The sequence below is a fragment of the Lepidothrix coronata genome, unplaced genomic scaffold, assembly GCF_001604755.1.
Source record: "Lepidothrix coronata isolate B3197 unplaced genomic scaffold, Lepidothrix_coronata-1.0 Scaffold92, whole genome shotgun sequence".
Classification (NCBI taxonomy): domain Eukaryota; kingdom Metazoa; phylum Chordata; class Aves; order Passeriformes; family Pipridae; genus Lepidothrix; species Lepidothrix coronata.
In genome coordinates, this window is record NW_016690272.1 from 2280936 (window position 1) to 2301028 (window position 20093).

Below are 20093 nucleotides of genomic sequence, written 5' to 3' on the forward strand. Positions count from 1 at the left end.
TAGGGTTGGCCATCGAGGTGCAGTTCCAGTCTTGACTGTCATTCCTCCGTGCACTCCTCTAGTGAACAGGTTCTGGAAGTGCAGCCTGATGGCAGAGGATTTGGGAACCTCTGAACAGAGCATATTGGGCACAGACAAGGGAGTTTAATTTCCTTAAACTTAACATCATGCCAGGATAATCTCGTTCAGGAGAGCGGTGTCTGGAACGAGGAGGATCTTTAGGTGCAGTAGGTTTGTGGAGTTTCAAAGGAAGGGAAATGGCTGGTGCTTCTGGAGAAAGATGCCTGCTGGCACAGCCCATCTTCAGAGCTTTATTGTCACATCCAACCCATCTTCAGAGCTTTATTGTCACATCATGAAACACAGATCATTTTTTTAATTTTTTTTTTTTTTTTTTTTTTTTTTTTTTTTTTACTTCCTGCTTTACATCCACTCAGCTTTGATGATGTCATGGTTTTTCCATGTGGGAAAGAGTCAGCTCGCCTGGGACTCCCCCCACCTCCTACATCAGGGCGACCTGCACTTTTATGCAAATAAGGAAGAGCTGCAGCTCTTCAGAACTTTTCCATAACTATGTGAGATTTAAAAACCTGTTTTGACCTGTTTAAGAAAAAAAAAAACAACCTTTAAAATAGTGTTTGAAATTTACATTCCCTGATAAAAGCAGGAGAGCAAATCCTTTAACTAATGCAAATTAGCAGGTTTATTGATTACAAAAATAATCGTTGCTATAAATTGCCTGAGTATTTAACTTTTTAATCACTGTGGGTTTACTGCAGAGTAATTTTTAATATAGAAATATATATTCTTAATAAGGAATATAAATAGAATTTTAGCATTTTCACTTCTGTTTCTGCCCTTGCTTTAGGAAAAGCAGCATCCCTGCTTTTCAGAGCTTTTACACCCTTCTCAAAATTCATTTCTTACACTGTATCTTATCACACTAATCAACATCAATTAATTTATTTAATATTCTACGCCGAAGATCCTGCTAGTTGCTGAAATCCTGTCACATGTGCTTCAGTTTTCAGAACTTGGGCATTCAGTGTGTGAAGAAGAAAGACCTGAAGGAATCGATTTCTTTACGAATCTCCAAGAAAATTAACCCTTTCAATGGTGAGTGGAAATGAAAGCAGCTGGTTCACTTGGCAGGGTGGTGGTGGTTTCTTTGGTCCTGTCCTGCCTTTGCTTCTGTGGTGGAGCTTGATTCTTTTTCCCCCCCTACCCCCCCCAAAAAATCCCTTTCTGAGAAACAGTCTTCCCCTTCTGTGTCCCTCCCAGCCTTTCTTCCCTGTCATCACACGATGAATCTATTTGGGTAGTTGCCCTTTTATTTTTATCATTACTGTTTAATTTTTTTAATTCCCAGCAGCAATCTGAGTGGCTGCTTGGACAGGAGTGGGATAGCAGCAGAAGTGTTTCCTGGAAACGTCTATAAGTGCCTTGGGAATTGAATTCCCCAGTTTTGGCAGGGATGAGAATAAAAGGCTGAATTAGCATAACTCTGCAACAACTTAAGCCAGTACAAATCTCATTTGCCACTGTCCCATCTCTTGTCTTGCTGTGACCCTGGTGGCTGTGACCCCTCAGGCACTTCAGGGGGCTGAGAGACCTCTTGGAGTTGCCCTTTGCTTGATTTTTTTTTTTTTTGTTTTTTGCAGCATGGGAGCTGGTCCAGGCACTTAGAAATCCACAGCAGGACTATGATAGCAAGGCCAGGTTGGACAGGGCTTGGAGCAGCCTGGTCTAGTGGAAGGTGTCCCTGCTCATGGCAGGAGGTTGGAAACGAGATAATCCTTAAGATTTCTTCTAACCCAAGCCATTCCATGATTCTGTGGCTGGTCTCAGTCAACTCTGAGGCAGGTCATGCTGCCACAGAACCACACCTGGGAGGGCCTCCCCACAGGGTTTTGTTTGATGTGACGACTGATCTGTGGGCTGCTCTCAAAAAGAGTCATCCTGCTCTTCCCTCCATCCCTGCTCACACACTCCCACCACTTCCCTCACACCACACAGGCTGCGTGGCTACGTGGGGAACGGGCTCAGCAAGTTGCTCCAATGGAAAACCAGCTTGGGAAAAAAAAAAAAGTGGTTTCCCCTCAGATCAACTTGCTAAACCAATTAATCTCACAGCCATAGAAGTGCCAAGTTCAATACACAGAGGGGATGGGGAACACGCCGCGAATTTTTGGGCCGACTAGAGTAAGACCAACACGTTCAGAATGCAGGCACGACTGGGGGGAGTGAGGTGAAAACATAAATACCCCCCAACTGTTAGTTCAGTATTGTGAATGCAGTCATGTATTTGCTTAAGCGGGGCATGAGCTTGGAGATTTTTCCAAATGCTTTTACTTTTTTTTAATACTCACAGAATTCTGGCTGTATTCAGGCAAAATCCTTCTTGGAGAGATAACAGCTGGATTTCTGGCTGGCTTTAAAGTGTGCCTGAAATGGGACAGAAAAAGAATTATGTTGAATTTATTACAGAATGAGAAATGTCTTAGATGTTTCTCCTAACTTTAGAACAGCCCCACTGATGGTCCCAATGACCCATCTAAGCAATTATCTTAGTTATGATAACGAGTACAAAAAATAGCACAAACTGTTTTGACACAAGTTTAGTTCATCAGCACAATTTAAGCATTTTAAGGGTTTGAATTATGTTGCCTTGACTCAGCCAGCTGTACCTTGATTTCAAACAATAGAAGGGGAACTCTGCTGTAGAAGGAAGTCAAGTTTTACAGTTGTTGGCACTTAACTCCACGCTCACTAATCATTTTTGGGCGATTGCAGCAGGTTGCGCTTGGTAGCATCTGGGCAGATCCTGGGATGCTTCCTGCCAACCCAGCAGTGGAGGAGGCCAAATTCCTGCCCTGGCAGCAGGGGAGAGCCTGCCTGGGTGACACACAGGGCAGCACCTTACTCTGGGCATGGGCTGTGCTGAGAAGGGGCCGCTGGCAATCCCCGCCTGCGTCATCGCCTCTCGGCGCATGTTAACGTGTCAGCACAAAGCAGAGCCACTGGGGAGCAGCCTCCAGGGCAGTCTCACGCTGAGCAGAGTCCAGAAAGGCATGGGACCAAGGTTTTATTAGAAACAGGGCTAGTGACAGGAATATTTTTATGTGTTTATTTAGTGGATCGAAACAGGACTCGGTGAGCAGCAGTCACCGCGTTGCTCGCTGCTTGATAAGGTTGAAAGTTTTATGTATGGATTTAGTTTGTTTTATAAGGTCAGAGGAGTGTTGTTACATTCTCCAGGATTGTGCAGCTCTGTTGTATCCATCCTGCTTCGTGCTTTACTTCTGTGTCTTCAGAAGGACATCTGAATTCTCTGTTTTGAGACATTTCGGAGTTGTGCATCCTTAAGCAGGTCGCAAGTTGGTGTTACTCATTTCTTGTAGGAACACCATCAAAGAAACTTCATGGAAAACCAGCCTTCAGGGCGTTGGTGTGTTGGTTGTCTTTTCTTTTTCTTTCTCACTTTCTTCTGGAACAAACAGGCCGTGTCCTGAGTCTCCTTTCAGGGCAGAGTTTCAGCACTGACCCTGTTAACAGATGCAAAGTGCCTCTGGCCTGCCAGCATGTGCATTACTTGCCTTGTTGGTAAGGGATGAAGTAATAGCAAGGCGTGGGTCCACAAGGTTGCATTCCAAACTTCCTTGTGTAAAGGGCCCATCACCTTCCAGTGAAGCCCGGGTGCCACAGACAACTGGGATGGCGAAGGGAGAGTAAATCCCAACAGCTGCTCTCTGGTGGTGTCATCCCTCCTCCACGCCTTCCTGCACAGTGAGTGGGAGTCACCGTCAGCAGCCATAGGGAGTTGCTTGGTTGAGCTGTGTGGGATTTAAGATCGCTTTCTCCAGCACTCTCACCTGTACTGTTGAAACAACTGATGCCTATCTCTGAATTCCTGGATGATGGGAAGTCAGAGTTTGCAGATGAGGCTGCGTGCCAAGCTGGAGATACCTGCACTGGGGTAATTCTGGAAGTGTACCTGTAAGACTCTCTCCTTGGGAATTCCCACTGTTAGCTGGCAGCATTTACCCCTGGGGAAGTTCAACGCAGGCTGTACAAGCTGTGTGCATTCACTGAGTTGCAATGGGATGACTTGCAATTGGGTTGCTCTTCTTTTGTAGGCCTCGTTCGAGGGAGAACTGATGTTTCCACACAGTGTTTGTGATCTGTTGTGTTCCCAAAGTACACCCCATATATTTTTGTCCTCTAACAATCTGAACAATTCTAGAAATCCCTTTTGCCTCTCATCCCTGAGCACTCCAGGGAAATGGGGCACGGTGCCTAACGTGGAACTAGGCCTCCTTGGCATGATGATGATATAAATAGCCCGGCATGGAAGGAGCAGAGTTACTCCTCCAGTGGAGCTGGTCCATGTCTGCTTTCTATGGTGTTTGTTTTCTTTTAGTAGCTGTTGAGTTGTGCCATATCCTTGTCTTCCCATGCACTGTCTGATGTACGGCCAACTCAAATTAAAAGAAGAGCCAGTTTTCAGTTAAGAGCTTTTGTGAGTGGGTGTGACTTGACATAGAGACAACAATTGAGTTAATAACAGCTCGAGTTAATTATCAATGAGGAAAAGCCCTAAGTGTTTTCTTTAAATTTAGGGGAAAACTGTACTTAGTGCAGCATTACAGAGGACTGACCTTTTTCTAGCCAAATGCATGAAAACCCTGGGCTTGCCTTGGAGAGAGAAACCCAGAGAATCACCGAATTTGAGGCAGATCATCAAGAGGGTGAAAACAAGCTTTCCCTGGAGCTTGACGCGGGCTTAAAGGTCTTGTTCCTTTGTGATTGCTCTGGCTATAAGCGTGTGGTTGGTTTTCAGGCTCCCCTGCACCCCGCAACTAAAAACGCGGCTCCGTTGCCTCCGCGGTCTTTCCTTTCCTTTGCCGTTTCCCCTTTCCGCCCGCAGGCAGCTGACCCCGCGTCGGCTCCGCGCTCGTCACCGTCTCCGCTGTGACGCCCCCTCCACGCCTCTGCTCTCACACTCTGCTTCCTGCCCACACTGACACCCTCCCCGCAGCTTCCCTTCGGGCCCTGTGCCGCTGCATCCACGAGATCCCCTCTCCTCTGACGCCACTCGCCCACTCGGCCAGGATCCCCCCTTTCCAGCCCACCCCAAGCCTGCTTTAAAGTTGCCCTTTGTAGGGAGGTTTGTGGGGCCGTGGGTTCTGTGAGCAAAGAAGCAAAATATTATGAGCCGAGGGAAGACTCTTGGCAAGAATCCGTGAGCTGGGAATGGGTTGAAGGTGTCCACTGTCTTGAGTGCCTTGGGTATTAAAAGAAACTTTTAAGCTTCTTTTCTCGCATTAAAACAAATGTGCAAACCCCCAGCTAAATTCTCTGGCTGAAAATCCTGGTGAGAGTCGTCAGCTTTTCAAAGAGGCAACCTCACTCGAGGAAAGCTGCGTGTCCTGATGGTGACATGACTGAGAGCTCCATGTCCTGATGGTGACATGACATGATTTTAGCACTGAGCTTTGGAAAGCCCTCTGTTCTCTCGTTCCTCGTGCAAGTCCTTCTCGCTGTTTATGCTGAAATGTGTATATTATTAATCTAAAGGACAGCCCCTTCTGAAGTTGTTTAAAAAGGAAAAGGAAAATTACCAAGTAGACAAAAAATGCTGACTTAGTTTTCTTTTGTAATATAAACAGAAACTGCTAAAAAATGTACAGAAGCTGATATGTTCACTTAAATCTGTTCCAGTTTTGCCTTTTTCAGATTGAACTTGAAACAGGAAAAGAAGCCAGAGAAACATTGTCTAGGCAAAACAAGAACTGAGTTTTAGAAGTTTTAATTTATTTTCCCAGGTCTTGCTTTGGCTTTTATATGAGGCCAAGCCATTTGTCTTCCTCATGTCTCTTTCTTCTGTGAAACATGGAAATGTATCCATAGCAGTTTGGGCATTTTTGATGTAGGTTGGCATCTGAATTTTAGTTGTTTGCACACATCAACCCGCTGAAGATTTTGGTTTTTAAAAACTGAGTGTTGCTGGCACATGCTCTGTTTCAAGGTACATGTAAAAGTTTCTCTTTTCTTCTGCATGACTGATTGAAAATTATCTTTTTGTGAATCTCAGAGGTATAGAACCAGGCATGGATGTGCTGGGAGAAGAAATATAGTGCTGCCATGGTCCTTCCCTCCCCTTGTTTCCAGCTTCATCAGGACTCTTTGTCAGGATCTGTAGTGACAGGATGAGTGTTCAAACTGAAAGAGGGGAAATTTAGGTTAGTTATATGGAAGAAATTCTTTGCTGTGAGGGCAGCGAGGCCCTGGCCCAGGTTTCCCAGAGAAGCAGTGGATGCCCCAACCCTGGAAGTGTCCAGGGCCAGGTTGGATGGGGCTCTGAGCAACCCAGTCCAGTGGAAGGTGTCCCTGCCCATGGCAGGGGGTTGGAACTGGATGAACTTTAAGGTCCCTTCCAACCCAAACCATTCTATGATTCTGCCTCTCGGGAGATGCTGGTAGATGGATTTATGACTCTGGATGTGCAGCTGAACAGCCTGGCTTGTCATCCACTGCTGTGTGTCCAGGTGCTGAAGCCCAAATGGAGCACAGTGTTCTGCTGTTGGCATCAGGGAACAAACAGCACACCGGGATGTCTCTTTGCATGTGGCTCATTTGGAAACAGTAAATGTGGCATTAAAATAGCTGGTGAGGTCCTTTTGAGCTGTGTGGAGTTCAGCTACAGGAGACACCAGTCAAACACTTGGGCAGCTCAGTGTGTGTTGTGTTTCTTGTCTGCTGTGGGGCTTCCCAAGGCTCCACTGGCACAGCTGTGGCTGCAGTGTGGATGTAGGCTGGTGGGGGTAAGCTGGATCTAAAATGCACCTCCCAGGCACCAGGAGGGACCTGTGACTGGCAGCCCATGTCCCTGACTGTTTGAACCTGGCATAAATCAGCACCAGCACTGGAAGAGGCAGCCCTTCCTTTCCCTGCGTCCGCTTCCACCAATTCCCTTGCGCCAGGGCTACCTTGTCGTGGGAACCAGCTGGCTGAAAACAAGCCTTTTCCTCTTTCCTTCTGGCAAGATAGTTCTGAGCCAGACCAGTTCCTTGATCTGATTTACCACATGAGAGCTAAGCCCAGCCTAAGAGCAGCGCTGGAAAGGTTGGGCAGAGCCAGCCTTTGGCAGCAAAACCTTTGGCGTGGACCGAGTTAGACTGCCCAGTCGGTATCAGGGCCAGGGGGGGTATCTTTGTACTCCAGGAGCAAAACCCTCGGGGCAAACCACCTCTGTGTCATCCCTTAAACGAAACTGAGCTCCCAGCGTATCCCTAAATTAAAAACCCTCATCTGCGTAAGAGAGGAACAGCTCATGGTGGTTATTAATGATGTGTGTTCCCCAGCCATCTCGGGCTGGTTTTGTTTGTGGGAGGTCGTTCTCTTTGACGTCTCACGTGCCCCTGCAGCCCCTCACCGAGAAGGGAAGGTCACAGAGCCCTCCCCGAGTGTGTCACGCCACATCCTTTGCCCTGGAATTTTCCACGCAGGTTAAGTTGAGATGCTCAAGTCCCCCCAGCTCTGCCCACTCCAGGTTTCTGACATCATCAGCTGAGTGGAGGGCTGTGTGTGAGGGACCTGCTGCCTGATCAGATGTCACGTTATCAGACAAAAAACCAAACCCTTCATCATTTCTCTTCAGTGTTCAGAATAAACTTTCGCTTTCCCTGCAGCATCACCTTATGGGTGAACATCAGATTTCATCAGATAAATGGTATTTTATGGGCCTTGCTAGATGTTGAAGGCTGATAAACTACTAAAAAACTATAAAACTATAGCTAGAAATTAATAGGAAGAAATAGGAGATCTGATATTATCAGCATCTTTCTGTTGTGTCCGCACTTGGACTTGCATGATGGTGGTTTGGACCCAGAAAGTCTCCAGTTCTGAATTAGAGGCAAATCCAGCAAGTTCTCAGTGGAATCCCAGCAGGGCATCTCTGGCCTTTAAAGCCAAAATCTGGGAGACAGGGACAACCCAAACCTAATGCCTGTGTCACGTGAGCTGCCTGGATTATCCAGCTCACGTTGGAAGTTCACTGTTTAGCTCATGTGGGATGTTTTTCTGCCCCCCGTTGGGACTGTATCAGTCTCTTCCCATATTAGCAGATAATGGATTAGGGAATTATTTCCAAGATAATTATTTAAGTTGGGGAATCAGCATTTTGTTCTGAAGAGTTGTAAACAGATTTATAATGAAAGGATTCACCAGTTGTTGCAGCCCCTTTTTGGATGAACAGCGAATCCTCCTGGGGTTTAACTGTAACTCCGGGTACTGCTTTGGAAATCCTATTGCCAGAACCCTGGTGGGTAGGGTTGGGTTCTTTTTGCTGGGTTTCTTATGGATTTTTTGACACTATTCTCCCTATTTGGAGTTTAATTTTGTAAAATACTATTTTGATCTCCATGTGTCCGAGTTGCTATGTGTAACTTAGGAATGCTCTTCCTTCCACTCGTAAAGCAGCTGTACTTACAAACAGTCCTTGTGTGCAGAGATAACTACAGAAAAAGAATTCCTGCCAGGTTAAGGCCATTTTTTTTTTTTTGTTAGATTGGGCCATCAGAGGAACGTACCTCGACTGTTGGTCGGGTTCCAGCCCTTTTGGTTGGATTCATGTGAAGAAAGTAAGGTGTGGTACCACACAGCAAGCAGCAGGCAGAAGAGGAAGTTGAACTCTTGCCAAAACCGGAGTATTTCTTCCCTTTTTTTTTTTCATGTGTTGTGTTGGAGCCTTTTTTTGCTCTACCTGCCCCCAACACACCGCGTCGGGCGGCGATTTTGCTTCGCTGCTTCCAGTGAGCTCCTGGTGCAGAGCTTGATGGAGTGGCTGCTCCTCTCCTCCGGTACATACCGTTCCCAAAATCTTCGACAGCGTTTCCTAACTTTAATCACTTCAGGTTTGTCAGGTCTAACCCCGTCTGTTGTCCTTCTGTGCAGAAGTTGGTGGAATAACGCGGAATGACACGACCATCCTCCGGCCGGCCGTGCTCCAGGCATTAGTCAGGGTGTTTGTCTGCCTGGGTTTTGTTTGCTTTTAATATTCTCAAGGTGTCAGCCAGCACCCATTCCAAGGTAGTGGCTGCTGCCAAATGGACTTCAGAGGGAGCAGAATTAGATGTCTGTCCAAAATAACAACATTTGATTTTGTTTGGATGATTGTCTTTAATGTTTTGAAATCGATGAAAGCTCTTTATATGAATGTGGAATCTGGTGTCTCTGTTTTTTTTGTTTTTTTTTTTTTTTTTTTTTTTAAAGCATGTCATCACAAGATGGAGTTGCAGCTGTCTTGTTCTTCTTTTTTGCTCTGTTATGTTCTTCTTGTCTGGTTAAAAATAGCCTGGGAGGAATCACTCTCGACTGAACACTTCCTCTTTCAAACTACAGATTTTTTTGAATTTTATTAAATCATTTATAAAAGCATGCAAATTAGGAGCAGTGGGTTTTGCTGTGATACAATGTGTATACAGCAGTTCTGTCCCTTGCCATTCTTGGCACACCACTCCTCTCCCACATCAGGTGTTAAACAGATTTATTGGGAATTTGCGCAAGTTTGTAGCATAGGAACTGATGTCACTTGAATGTCAGCCTTGGTAATTTTCTCCATAATGCTGTATTTTTGCATTTGGAGAGTTCTCTTAAACTCTAATTCTGCTGTTACTTGTTTCTGAGGAAGAGGCACGTTTCCCTGTGGAAAACACGGTGCAGAGCTGGGGCTCCTTTAGCGTGAGAGAGACTTGGTTGTACAACCACAAAGTCCTCAATTCTGATTCAGGGTCAAAAGCCAGATGCAGATTTTGTGCTTGCCTTCCATCTACAGATTGAGGCACAGGTATGGAATCTCTGTGCTCAATTTGACTGTAGAGAGATTTGAAATTTGAGCACCCCTTGTGTCTCTGGAAGGATCCTCGTGGTCACCGATGGCTAACGTGGCACACGAATGTAAGCCGTGATGTCAGGGTGTCCTTGGGAGCTGCCCATGATGTCAAAACATGGATTAGAGCTGCTGTCCTGATATCCCTTCCTTAAGGAGCAGCCTGGAGAATACACCTTTCTTTTTGTATTCTCTGGCTCAGGCTGTATCAAGAGGCTGTTGGGCTGCAGAGTCGGTCAAATCCGAGTTAGGCTGCAGAGTCTGTTCCAAACCTGTTTTTTGAAGATCCTCTTTCAGGAATGCATTAAATCATAAAACTTTGTGTATCTGGTAGCACAGTCAGCACCAGCCTGCAAAATGCTCAGTGGCAGAACTCCCCTGGGTCCCACCACTTCTGAAATTCACCCAGCTGTTGCTTAGTTTTGTGTATTTGAAATTGCAATATTGAAATATTGCAGATCACGGCCTTGTAAAGGGGAAAGGTGACTTGATTTCCTTTTGCAGTAGAGACTAGGAGAAACCGAGATATTCAGAGCCCCAGAAAGACTCAAAATGCCAGTGGAAAGTATTCTGAGCTCATCACACTTATTATTTCACACTATCAGAAGGTAAAAGGAAGAAATCATTCAAGTGGGCATTGTGGAATCCCACTCGTGGCAGGGTGGAGACCAAGCCAGTGATAAATGTTAAAAGGTCAGAGCAAGCAATCTAATCATTGCAGTGTGGTCCCCAGGCTTCTTGTCACAGCCACACTTGATCTTTTATTTTTGCAAGAGGCCTTTGAAAGGGCAGGGGAGGGAGTGAATGGAGAGGTGGTGATCTGGTGACTTGGCACGTGCTCGCTTTGGGTAATTGTGAGGCATGTGAAACTGTGCTGAGCTGCTGCTCAGAAAGGTTTTGGGAAAGAGAAACACTTGCAATGATTTTAATTATCAGTACTTGCACTTAAGTGAAATTAAGTCAGTGTCTCGTTTTGCCAGCACTGAATGTCATCATAATAATTTAATGTCAGACCTTCAAGGAAAGCGTTGAATTCAGAGGGGGCTGCTTTTCCTGGGAATACAGGAAATGTTCAGTAATGATAACCCAGGTCCTGTGACTCGTAATTTAAAGTAAGGAAAGAGCGAACAAAACAGAAATGCTGACTTTGGGTTATGTATGGCTGTGTTTTACACTGGGAGGAGCATGCAAGGAAACAGATCCCTTCCAACAAGGGTTTTCCTCTTGCATTACAAAACTATATCTTAATGATTCCACTAGAAGGTACAGAAGCGACACAGATGGTGATGGGGTGAGGAGGTGGTTTGTGCTGTTTCAGCTTCATTCTTGCCCCAGGAACTGCCTTCTGATTCTTCTTCCACCTCAGTTTTTAGAGGAAAATAACATCATGTAGCCAGAGTCTCTCACTGCTGCAGAAAATCTTCAGCGAGGTCCTAATACTTCTTTGTACCAAAATATTTCTCTTCAGTAGCAACATTGATTTTGTAAATTTTACTATGCACAAATAAGAGAGAAACCCATCCAGGGAGTGACTTTTAAACCACAGATACATGATACTGCTCTGGCTGGCAAGGTGAGGAAACCAGATGCAAGAAACAGCTGGAGAACTCGGGACAGTCGAGCCTTGATGGGTGCAGGGGAAGCTTTAAAGGTTTTGTATCATTTGCTGCGAGCAAGGAACTTATTGGCAGGCACTACAGGCACGTTTGCTTGGGCAACACCATCTCTTTTACTGGTGGAGATTCATCCCTGGTTTGGTAGAGAATTGCTGCTGGTTCTGATGACTAATCCTCAGTCTTGTCCTTCCTTCTGCTGTTCAGTGCCTGAGGAGCAGCTGCACAACATCGACGAGTACGATCTCAACGTCGTCCGCCTCTGCTTCCAAGCTTTCCTCCCGGATGAGCACGGCAACTACACCATAGCCCTTCCTCCTTTGATTTCCAACCCCATCTATGACAATAGTAAGTACAAGCACAGTCAAATGTGTATTTTTTTTGTGCCCCTCTTTGTTTTTCCTCTCTGGCTTGGGATGAGAAATGCCAGGTCTGGGTCAGTTTTGGGTCGCTTCTGTGGCTTGGGCCTGCCGGGTACGTGTCTGACACGGGGCAGGTCACAGTGAGCACGACTTCAGATGTGATCCTGGGGTGAAGTGTTGACCAGACAGAGTCAGAATTGGCTGTCACATCCATGGACTCACACACAGGTGTGTTTTCAGCCCTTACTCATGGATAGCAGCAATGACTGCAGGGAAAGGCCCATTCCTGATGTGCCACGTGATTTAAGTCATAGTAGTGAGATGGATGGCTGCCTTCAGGCTGGTCTGTTTTCCAAGGGAGTCCTCTAAAGCCTGTTTGTGCCCCTGAGGAGTCTTGCCTTTGCCTTGTGAGGGCTCTGGAATGGGACTTGAGAGATTTATCCAAGTAAGAAACTGTCTTAAGGCTTTTATATGCCTTTTGTATCCCAATCAGCTGCTGTCTCATTGCATAGGTGGATAATGGGGGAATCTTGGATCATGCTCTGGGAGGGTGCAGAAGCACATAAACCCCTCCTTCTTGACACTGTTTTCCACAAAACTGGATGTCTGTAGGGCTTTGCCAGGTCACTGCAGCTGAGGATTTTAACCCTCAGGGTGTGCTGGGCTTCTCTCCTGGAGCAGAGTAGCAAAAGAACTCTTGATCCTCAAAAACTTTCCTGCAGTGCTTTTTATTTCTGTAGCACAAGTATTTCCATGCTAAACACTTAAGGTCCCTATTTTAGCAGAAACTCCTGAATAAAATGAGATCTGTGTTTTAAAAAGTTGTTAGAATTGCGCTGTGTGAGCGCAACCCTCATGAAAATGTTGGCTGCGAACCCAGGTGGGTTTGACATTTTTAGAGCCTAGAACGATCCAGAAGCTGGGACTGTGTGAGCATTGTGCTGCTGAGGAGCCTTGTGCTGAAGTAACCCAGGGCTGAGATAAAACCTGTGATGTGCAGGACCTGCAGCTCTGCCTCAGATGCCGTTTAGAAATGTGCCAGATCACGATCAGCCGTCTCCGTGGGCTGATGTCAGTCCTCGCGGAGCCGCGAAAGGCCAGAGCTGTGCGTGGTGGGGGAACTGGGTGTGCTGGTGTGGGTGTCCGTGGGCAGCACTGGAGGTGCCTGAACCCTCCACGTAACGTAGCAGCAGCGTAAACAAAGCCCTGCTTCCCCCTGCAACCACAAGTCATAAAACACGATGTCGCTCGGTTTCACATCTGAGTTGCTCTTAAAAACGTCGCTCTTGTTAAACCTGCCCTGTCATACCTTGGGTTAAGCCGGGTTGTAACTTCAGAGAACGGATGCAGCGGGATGGAGAATCCTGCCTTGGGAGGTTTGAGCTTCTGTTCAGCTACTCTCACGTCTGTTCAGATGCTCTGAGAATCAGCTTGCACATTTCAAATCCAGTGTTTTCTTCACTGTCGAATCCTTTGTAGTCTCCACCTGCTTTGGATAGTAGAGATAAATAAGAATCATACAGTCATAACACAGGCAGTCCCACTGATAGAGCCTGTGAGTGTCTAAAATTCAGCATTACAGCACCTTCTGTTTTCACTTGGTTTTCATGTTCACTGGTTTTGAACAGAAATTTCCCAAGTTGCAAATCTCGCCACGCCAAAACTCTTGGGAAGAGTCAGATGAAGCAGCTCACCATTTCTGAGAACTGAGCTTGGGTACAGCGTGTTTTACTGCCCCGGTTGTAAGAGATGTGATTTTGGGTGCGGAGCTCCTTTTTTTTTAGGGATTTGACCTAAAGGGAGAGTTGGAGAGGGACTTTTCAGAAGGTTGTGCAGTGATAGGACAAGGGGTGATGGCTTCAAACTGACACAGGGCAGGGTTAGATTGGATATTAGGAAGAAATCCTTCCCTGTGAGGGTGGGGATGCCCTGGCACAGGTTGCCCAGAGAAGCTGTGGCTGCTCCATCCCTGGAAGCGTCCAAGGCCAGGTTGAAGCAACCTGGTCTAGCGGAAGTGTCCCTGCCCATGGCAGGGGGGTTGGAATGACATGATCTTCAAGGTCCCTTCCAACCCAAACCACTCTGAGATTCTATGATATCAAGTGCCATTCAAACACACAGAAGTGAAACAAAGGTAAAATTAGGCTTTTCCTCACAATTCTTAATTTACCCTTCCTGTGAAAAACGTACCATGACGCTGTCAGTCACATGGTCCTGGGCTGTTTCTGGCTTTGTTTGGTTTCCTCTCCCTTCAGAGTTTCTGATTCATTCAGCAAATGAAGTGGTGTGTGTCATGTAGTACATGAGGCTGCAGCTCCCACTTCTAATAATAATAATAGTAATAACTGCAGATAGTAACTACGTAATTGGGGTCTGGTGTGAGGCTACCAGGAACTCTGCTCTAGGTGTAGTCTGTGTTGTGCTGCACTGTAGCTGTACTTGGGCAGGAATTGACTCAAACTAGGAGTTTAAAGCAGATTTGTTTGTTTATTTGTTTGGGTTTTTTTGAGGGTGACACCCTGAGCTCTGGTTTTGTATTTAATCTGTGTTTGGAACAGGGAGCCTGTGGTGGCAGAGCCTCCTGGTGCTGTGGAGGATCGCTTTTGGGGAGGCAAAGCAGCACCAGCTGGATCCTTCCAAGCATTTTAAATGTCTTTGGAGCTGCTGCTCCAGAACAGGGCCAGGCACCACCAGGCAGATCCGTGGCTCCATCCCACTGGAGTTGCCTGCTGCAGTCATGAGGTGGTTGGGATGTGGTGTGCAGCCTTCAGTGGGGTTAGTTCATGGTGACATATACAATGAGAGGCAGCTCTCCATCCACAGCTATCCTGAGGGCTGCTCATGCTTTGCCACAGTCTGGGGTTGAAATGTGAGCATTTTGGGGTGAAACCTGCTACCTTGAGTAAAGGTATGAAATTACAGTCCTAAACCTGTTCTTAGACACCTGCAGAGGGTAGCAGAGGAGGGGCTGGATGGCCAAGTATCTCTGTGAATAAAACTACAGAGAGGGGAATTTTCATGACTTGCCAGCCCAGCTGTTTCCAGAGAAGTGTGACTGTACCAGGTAACCAGTCACTCAAAGCACTGCTTTGAATTATTCTGCAGCTTGAAGGGCAGCAGGGCCAAGCACAACCACGTCATTTGGAGAAGTATTTTGAGACCTCTCCAGAATAGTCAGGGGAGTGAGTGTCACAGCTGTGCTGATGTCTTTTGTTTGGAGATCAGCAGCTTAGAGCTGCAGGGTCAGGGAATATCAGGCCCTGCTTCTAAATTCCCTTCATGGAGCGACTTGTTGCGTGTGGATTTCAGGATATCACTCCTCCAGCTGTTCCTTCCCTTTATGTGCCTTAACTCCCAGCACCTTGTATCCAACAGTGACAAAGTCACGGTCATTCCTTGTCATCAAATGTGCCTCTTTGCTTCCAGGAGCTCCCAACACCGCAGAGCTGAGAATTTGCCGCGTGAACAAGAACTGTGGGAGCGTAAAGGGAGGAGACGAAATATTTCTGCTGTGTGACAAAGTTCAGAAAGGTAATCTTTGTCCCAGGTGGCTGACACTGCCACTTCTTGCTGGGGGGCTGAGACCCTTCACCACACTCCCTGAGTGGTTGGGTTTTATAGCTGGGCAGAGCAGCTTTCGGGTTCAAGGGCTCTTGTGTCTTTAAAGTTGAGCCACTTTGCACCTGAACTCCGAGTGGGGCTCCTTCCTTTCCTCCCCTTTTCTACTGGAAGTTTTCAGTTTCCCAGCTTAACAAGCATCTTCTGTTTCTAATGGACCAGATGATATAGAAGTCAGATTTGTCCTGGACAACTGGGAGGCCAAGGGTTCCTTCTCCCAGGCCGACGTTCACCGCCAGGTCGCGATCGTGTTCCGGACGCCCCCGTTCCTCAAGGACATCACCGAGCCCGTCACGGTGAAGATGCAGCTCCGGAGACCTTCCGACCAGGAAGTCAGTGAGCCTATGGATTTCAGATACCTACCAGATGAGAAGGGTATGGTCCCAATTAGCTGTGTTTCTAAAAAGCAATTATCAGTGCAGAACTCGAGGTAGTCGCTTAATTAGTAAAAATTCTACAACTTACGCGAAGCAGTGTTTTGGATTTTAAAAGTAACAACAGTCAGTTTGTTCCCTCTTTCAGTAAAAGTGTCAAGAATCACTGTTCATAACAATTTCATGGTTTGTCAGTGCTGCCATGCTTGAAATATTTCTCTTCAAATGTACCTCTCTGCACCTTGGTGCCTCTAGGAACTTCCTTTACACGCTGTATCCAAGAGAACGGTAACACTTTCCCCTTCCACTCCTTTCTCCGTAGATCCATATGGCAACAAGGCAAAAAGGCAAAGATCAACGTTGGCTTTGCAAAAGCTCATGCAGGACTGTGGTAAGGAAAATATTTGCCTTTTTTTCTTGTTGAGGGAACTCACATTTCGATGGAGCTGTTTTGTATGAGAGCAAACATTTGGAGTGGACTCACGCTTTCTTCCATCGCAGGATCAAACACAACAGAGAGGCCCAAAGTAACTCCGTTCCCCGTTGTCACTCCTGAAGGGAAGATGATTAAAAAAGGTAGGTTTTTGCTTACAGTCTCACAGTGCTTTGAAACAAACAGTGCCCTCCTCTTTGCTTGAAATTCTAATCTCTGGAGGGCTTCTTCCTGTAAGATGCTGATACTTTTGACTATACAAACATAAACCCATCAGTTCTTTACGTAACTGTAGCCATCACCCTCAGCGTGGGCCATAGAGGGGTGAGGTGCACAGCTCTCTGCTGCTGTCCAGAAATCTGGGGCCCACCCTGGAGAGCAGCTAAGCAAGTGTGAAAGTGGAAATGCAGTCTTACAGAGTGTTTCCTTCCAGTGTGTTTTCTTTGCTTGTTACCATTCGTAATTTTAAAAAAAAAATCCTTAAACCTGGCGTTCTCTCCATTAGAACCAAACCTGTTTTCATCCTCGCTGATGATTCCCGGGTTGGGATCCCTGGCCAGCGCTGGTCAGATGTACCCTGGCTGCAGCCAACTGGCCCCGGTGGGCCCAGGGAAGCAGGACGGGCTGTCCTCGTGCTGGCTGCACAGCTCCTCGGCCAGCGGCCTGCTGGGCACACACCCACCCAACAGCTTCTCCGCGGATGCGCCTCAGCCGGCTCACGGCAGCGGCTCCCTCCCGACCTTCCACGACCCTGTGAACTGGCCCGACGAGAAGGATTCGGGCTTTTACCGGAATTACAGCAGCACCAACGGGCTGGGAGTCGCGGCGGCGTCGAACGTCGACCTGCCGAGCGTTCCCGGCGGCAGCGCCGTGCATGCGGCTCATCCCGGCGGCGCCGCCTCCGGCATCGTCAGCATGGACACCGACGACATGAACTGCACCAGCATCAACTTCGACAAGTTCAACGTGGTGCTGAACTCGGGCGCTCCCAGGCAGCAGCTGCAGCTGGGCCCGCCCGGGGCCGGCGCGGCGGGATTCGCTTCCCAGCCCGGCCTGGCCGACCCCGTTTACGACTTCATAGGCCCGGAGGTTCTGGGCGAGCCGAGACTCTCCACCGCCCACCAGGGCGGCCTGGCAGACGCCCAGTTCTACGACGGCGGCGACGGCGAGCTCTACCAGTCCTTCCCCTTCGATAACATCCTACAAAGCTACAACCCCTGAGGGGCAGAGCTTCCCAAAGGTGCCGCCGCCGCGTGGAGAGGAGTCGTTCACCCTTCTGGAGTCCCCGCTTTCTCCCTCAGAATGTCGCTGTGCAAGTTTGACCATGGAACTTAAGGTTATTTAAGTTACCATAAGAGTTAAGTTATTTAAGCCCATAGTGGTGCCCGTCAAGAAGGGGGAGGTGGGGGTAGGGTTTGGGGTCCTGTACCTTAAAAGTGCCTTGTAGGTGTATTTTGGCGCTGTTGGTAAAGGGAAATGGTAACACTTAAAGCTTCCTTGCCTTTGGGGACTGTAAAAGCTGGTGTCTTCAGAAGGGTTAAAATTTCAAATACTTCACAGGGTTAAAGTTCTTTCAAAGCAGCCATTTTTTGCTATAGAAATTCAATTTTTGATAGGACAGAAATTAGGAAAACAAACCTGCACATGAGCACTCTAGTTCAGTCTCATCTACAGATATTAAAGTTCAACTCAGCCTACTTGAAAGGTTTAGGTTTCACACCCCCTTTCTATAAATACTGTTCTTCTAAAATGAGTACATGTATTGATTTTCCACACTCCATTTGCTTTGAAGGCAAATTGACTGGTGAAATTTTTTTTTTTAATGACTATGTCATTGTTAGATATATTTAAAAAGACCGGAAGGTTTGAATTTTTAAATAGTCCAGCTCTGTTGTAAAGGAAATCACTGCACAGGAGAAGGAACAGAAAGTCTGCACTTCATCCAGAGTGCACTTGTTTTACAAGCCAAGCCCTGTTGCTTTAGGGATGAAGCTGTCATTGCTCTGCAGTTGTTGTGTGTGAGTGTAGCTGTGATGTGTGTGTGGCGTTTTGCACGGCGGGAATCTCTCGAGCCGAAGTATCTACTTGCTTTTTTTTCCTCAGGTATCCCAGCAGTTTCCTGCTATGCAAGTGACTGCTCAAAGGAAGGCTCAGATCCTGCCCCCCCCAGCACCACCCCCTCCCAGGAGGGCAAAGCCAGGGGCAGCCCTTGGGCAGCCTCGTCTCTTATTAATGACCTTTAAAGCCATTTCAGCCAGTACCAATTAAAAACACTCCTCTCTCCTCTGGATCAGGAACCAGAACTTCCTCCCTCCCACTTGATTCCCAGTCTCCCCTCTTAGCCTGAGCCAGGAGCTGTTCCATAACACCAGCTGGGGGTGACTGGCTGGGTAAGACACTCTAGGCCTTGGCTACTTTATTATACTGTTATTTTTTAAAGAAGCAACACAGCAAGAAATGTCTGAGTATTTCTTAGGTGATACATCTGTTCTGTAGGGCAGATAAGGCTTGAGGGTCTGAATTGTTACCATTTGGTGACATAAAACCAGACCATGAAAGCAGCAATAAAAAAAGCATACTTGGATATAAAAAAAACCAGAACAAAACAAAAAAAAATCAAAAAACCACCCCCAAACCTAAAAAAGCCACTTGAGACATAGAGTTGGATACAAGGAAGGAGCTTCAGAACCCCTCTGTGGTTTATGGGATTCCCTCCCTGCATTCCCTTGTGCTGGGAGCACTCTGGTGCTGCTGCTGGAATCCATCCCCCCCATTGCACAGGTGACAGTCACACTGTAGGATGTGTGAAGTTTGGGAAACTGCTTCCTCAAACTTCCAGGTGCACAAAGCCATGAATTGACTCTCCCTGTTTTAAAGCAGTTTTCCCTCACAGCTCCTCTGCAGTCTTGAGCAATAGGAAGACCAAAGAAATACACAGAAAGTTTGAAATGTGTTGTTTATTCAGTTCTTTTTTTTTTTTTTTGAAGTTCTCAGTTTTAAGTATATTAAATGTAAACATTTTACTCACTTCATAGAAAGCTCTTTATAGTACAATTTGTTTTTACTGTATAATTAAATATTTTCAAAGTTCTGTTTTCCTTTGTAAACGAGTTGGTTTGGTAATTAAAAAAAACTGGTTATACCAAGTGCTCAGCTTCTGCAACCTCCTCAGCTTTGTGACATCCCTCACCACGGGAAAGGCAGGGAAAAGGGAACAAGGTAGGTTATCGCTTGCTTGTTCTGGGGCTTTTTTTGGGTATTTTCTGCTCCCAGGTACTGGTGGCCACTACAAAACCTCAAGCAATGGAAGGTTTTATGGGAGAGCCATTGAGTTTTTAGGCAGAGGGGAGGAGGGGACAGATGCTTTGGGCACATTTGTGCTGCTGGTACAGCTTTCTCCGGGCAAAACCCAAATGGAAGGGGGATTGGAGGTGGCCAGTTGGAGAAAGATTAAATCTTGCTCTCAAAGCATCAGTTTGAGTGCTCACAAGGTGGTGTTTTACTGGTAAAAAAAAGGTGAAGGCCAAAGTCCACCATGAATATTATTATTGCTGCAATATTCCTCACATGACAGTTCAAAGGGTTGTCACCTGCTGTTGGAAACTGGCCTTGGAGCAAAGCCCAAACCCCCAGGTCGCATCCCGGGGTTTCATGTTTGCCCATGATCCCTGCCCAGGAACTGCCCCAAGAGCTGCGGGGATTTGCATCATCATTTGGAGGCTTGACATTTATCATGATTGGGAATTTTTGGAGGACCTCTCTGTGTCCTCAGCACACTGAGGGCAATGTTTATAGCCTGGTTTA

General features: G+C 46.8%; 1 protein-coding gene and 1 long non-coding RNA gene across 3 annotated transcripts in view; one reads left to right on the forward strand and one right to left on the reverse strand.

Annotated features, from left to right (window-relative positions):
- The window catches only part of REL (REL proto-oncogene, NF-kB subunit), a 30391-nt gene extending 11023 nt beyond the window's left edge, over positions 1 to 19368 (forward strand). For both annotated transcript variants that reach the window (XM_017821848.1, XM_017821849.1), the window contains exons 4-10: positions 1025 to 1116; positions 11710 to 11850; positions 15291 to 15395; positions 15645 to 15857; positions 16179 to 16247; positions 16358 to 16432; positions 16795 to 19368. In XM_017821848.1, coding sequence (XP_017677337.1) covers positions 1025 to 1116; positions 11710 to 11850; positions 15291 to 15395; positions 15645 to 15857; positions 16179 to 16247; positions 16358 to 16432; positions 16795 to 17510 — 1411 coding nt within the window. In that variant the 3' untranslated portion in view covers positions 17511 to 19368. The remainder of the gene's footprint in view (positions 1 to 1024; positions 1117 to 11709; positions 11851 to 15290; positions 15396 to 15644; positions 15858 to 16178; positions 16248 to 16357; positions 16433 to 16794) is intronic.
- Positions 500 to 4956, reverse strand: LOC108500694. The gene is made up of 3 exons (XR_001875965.1): positions 4659 to 4956; positions 2370 to 2445; positions 500 to 600 (listed from the first exon to the last, which is right to left on the reverse strand). It is a non-coding gene; the product is annotated as an uncharacterized LOC108500694 (long non-coding RNA).
- Positions 19369 to 20093: the final 725 nt, after the last annotated feature.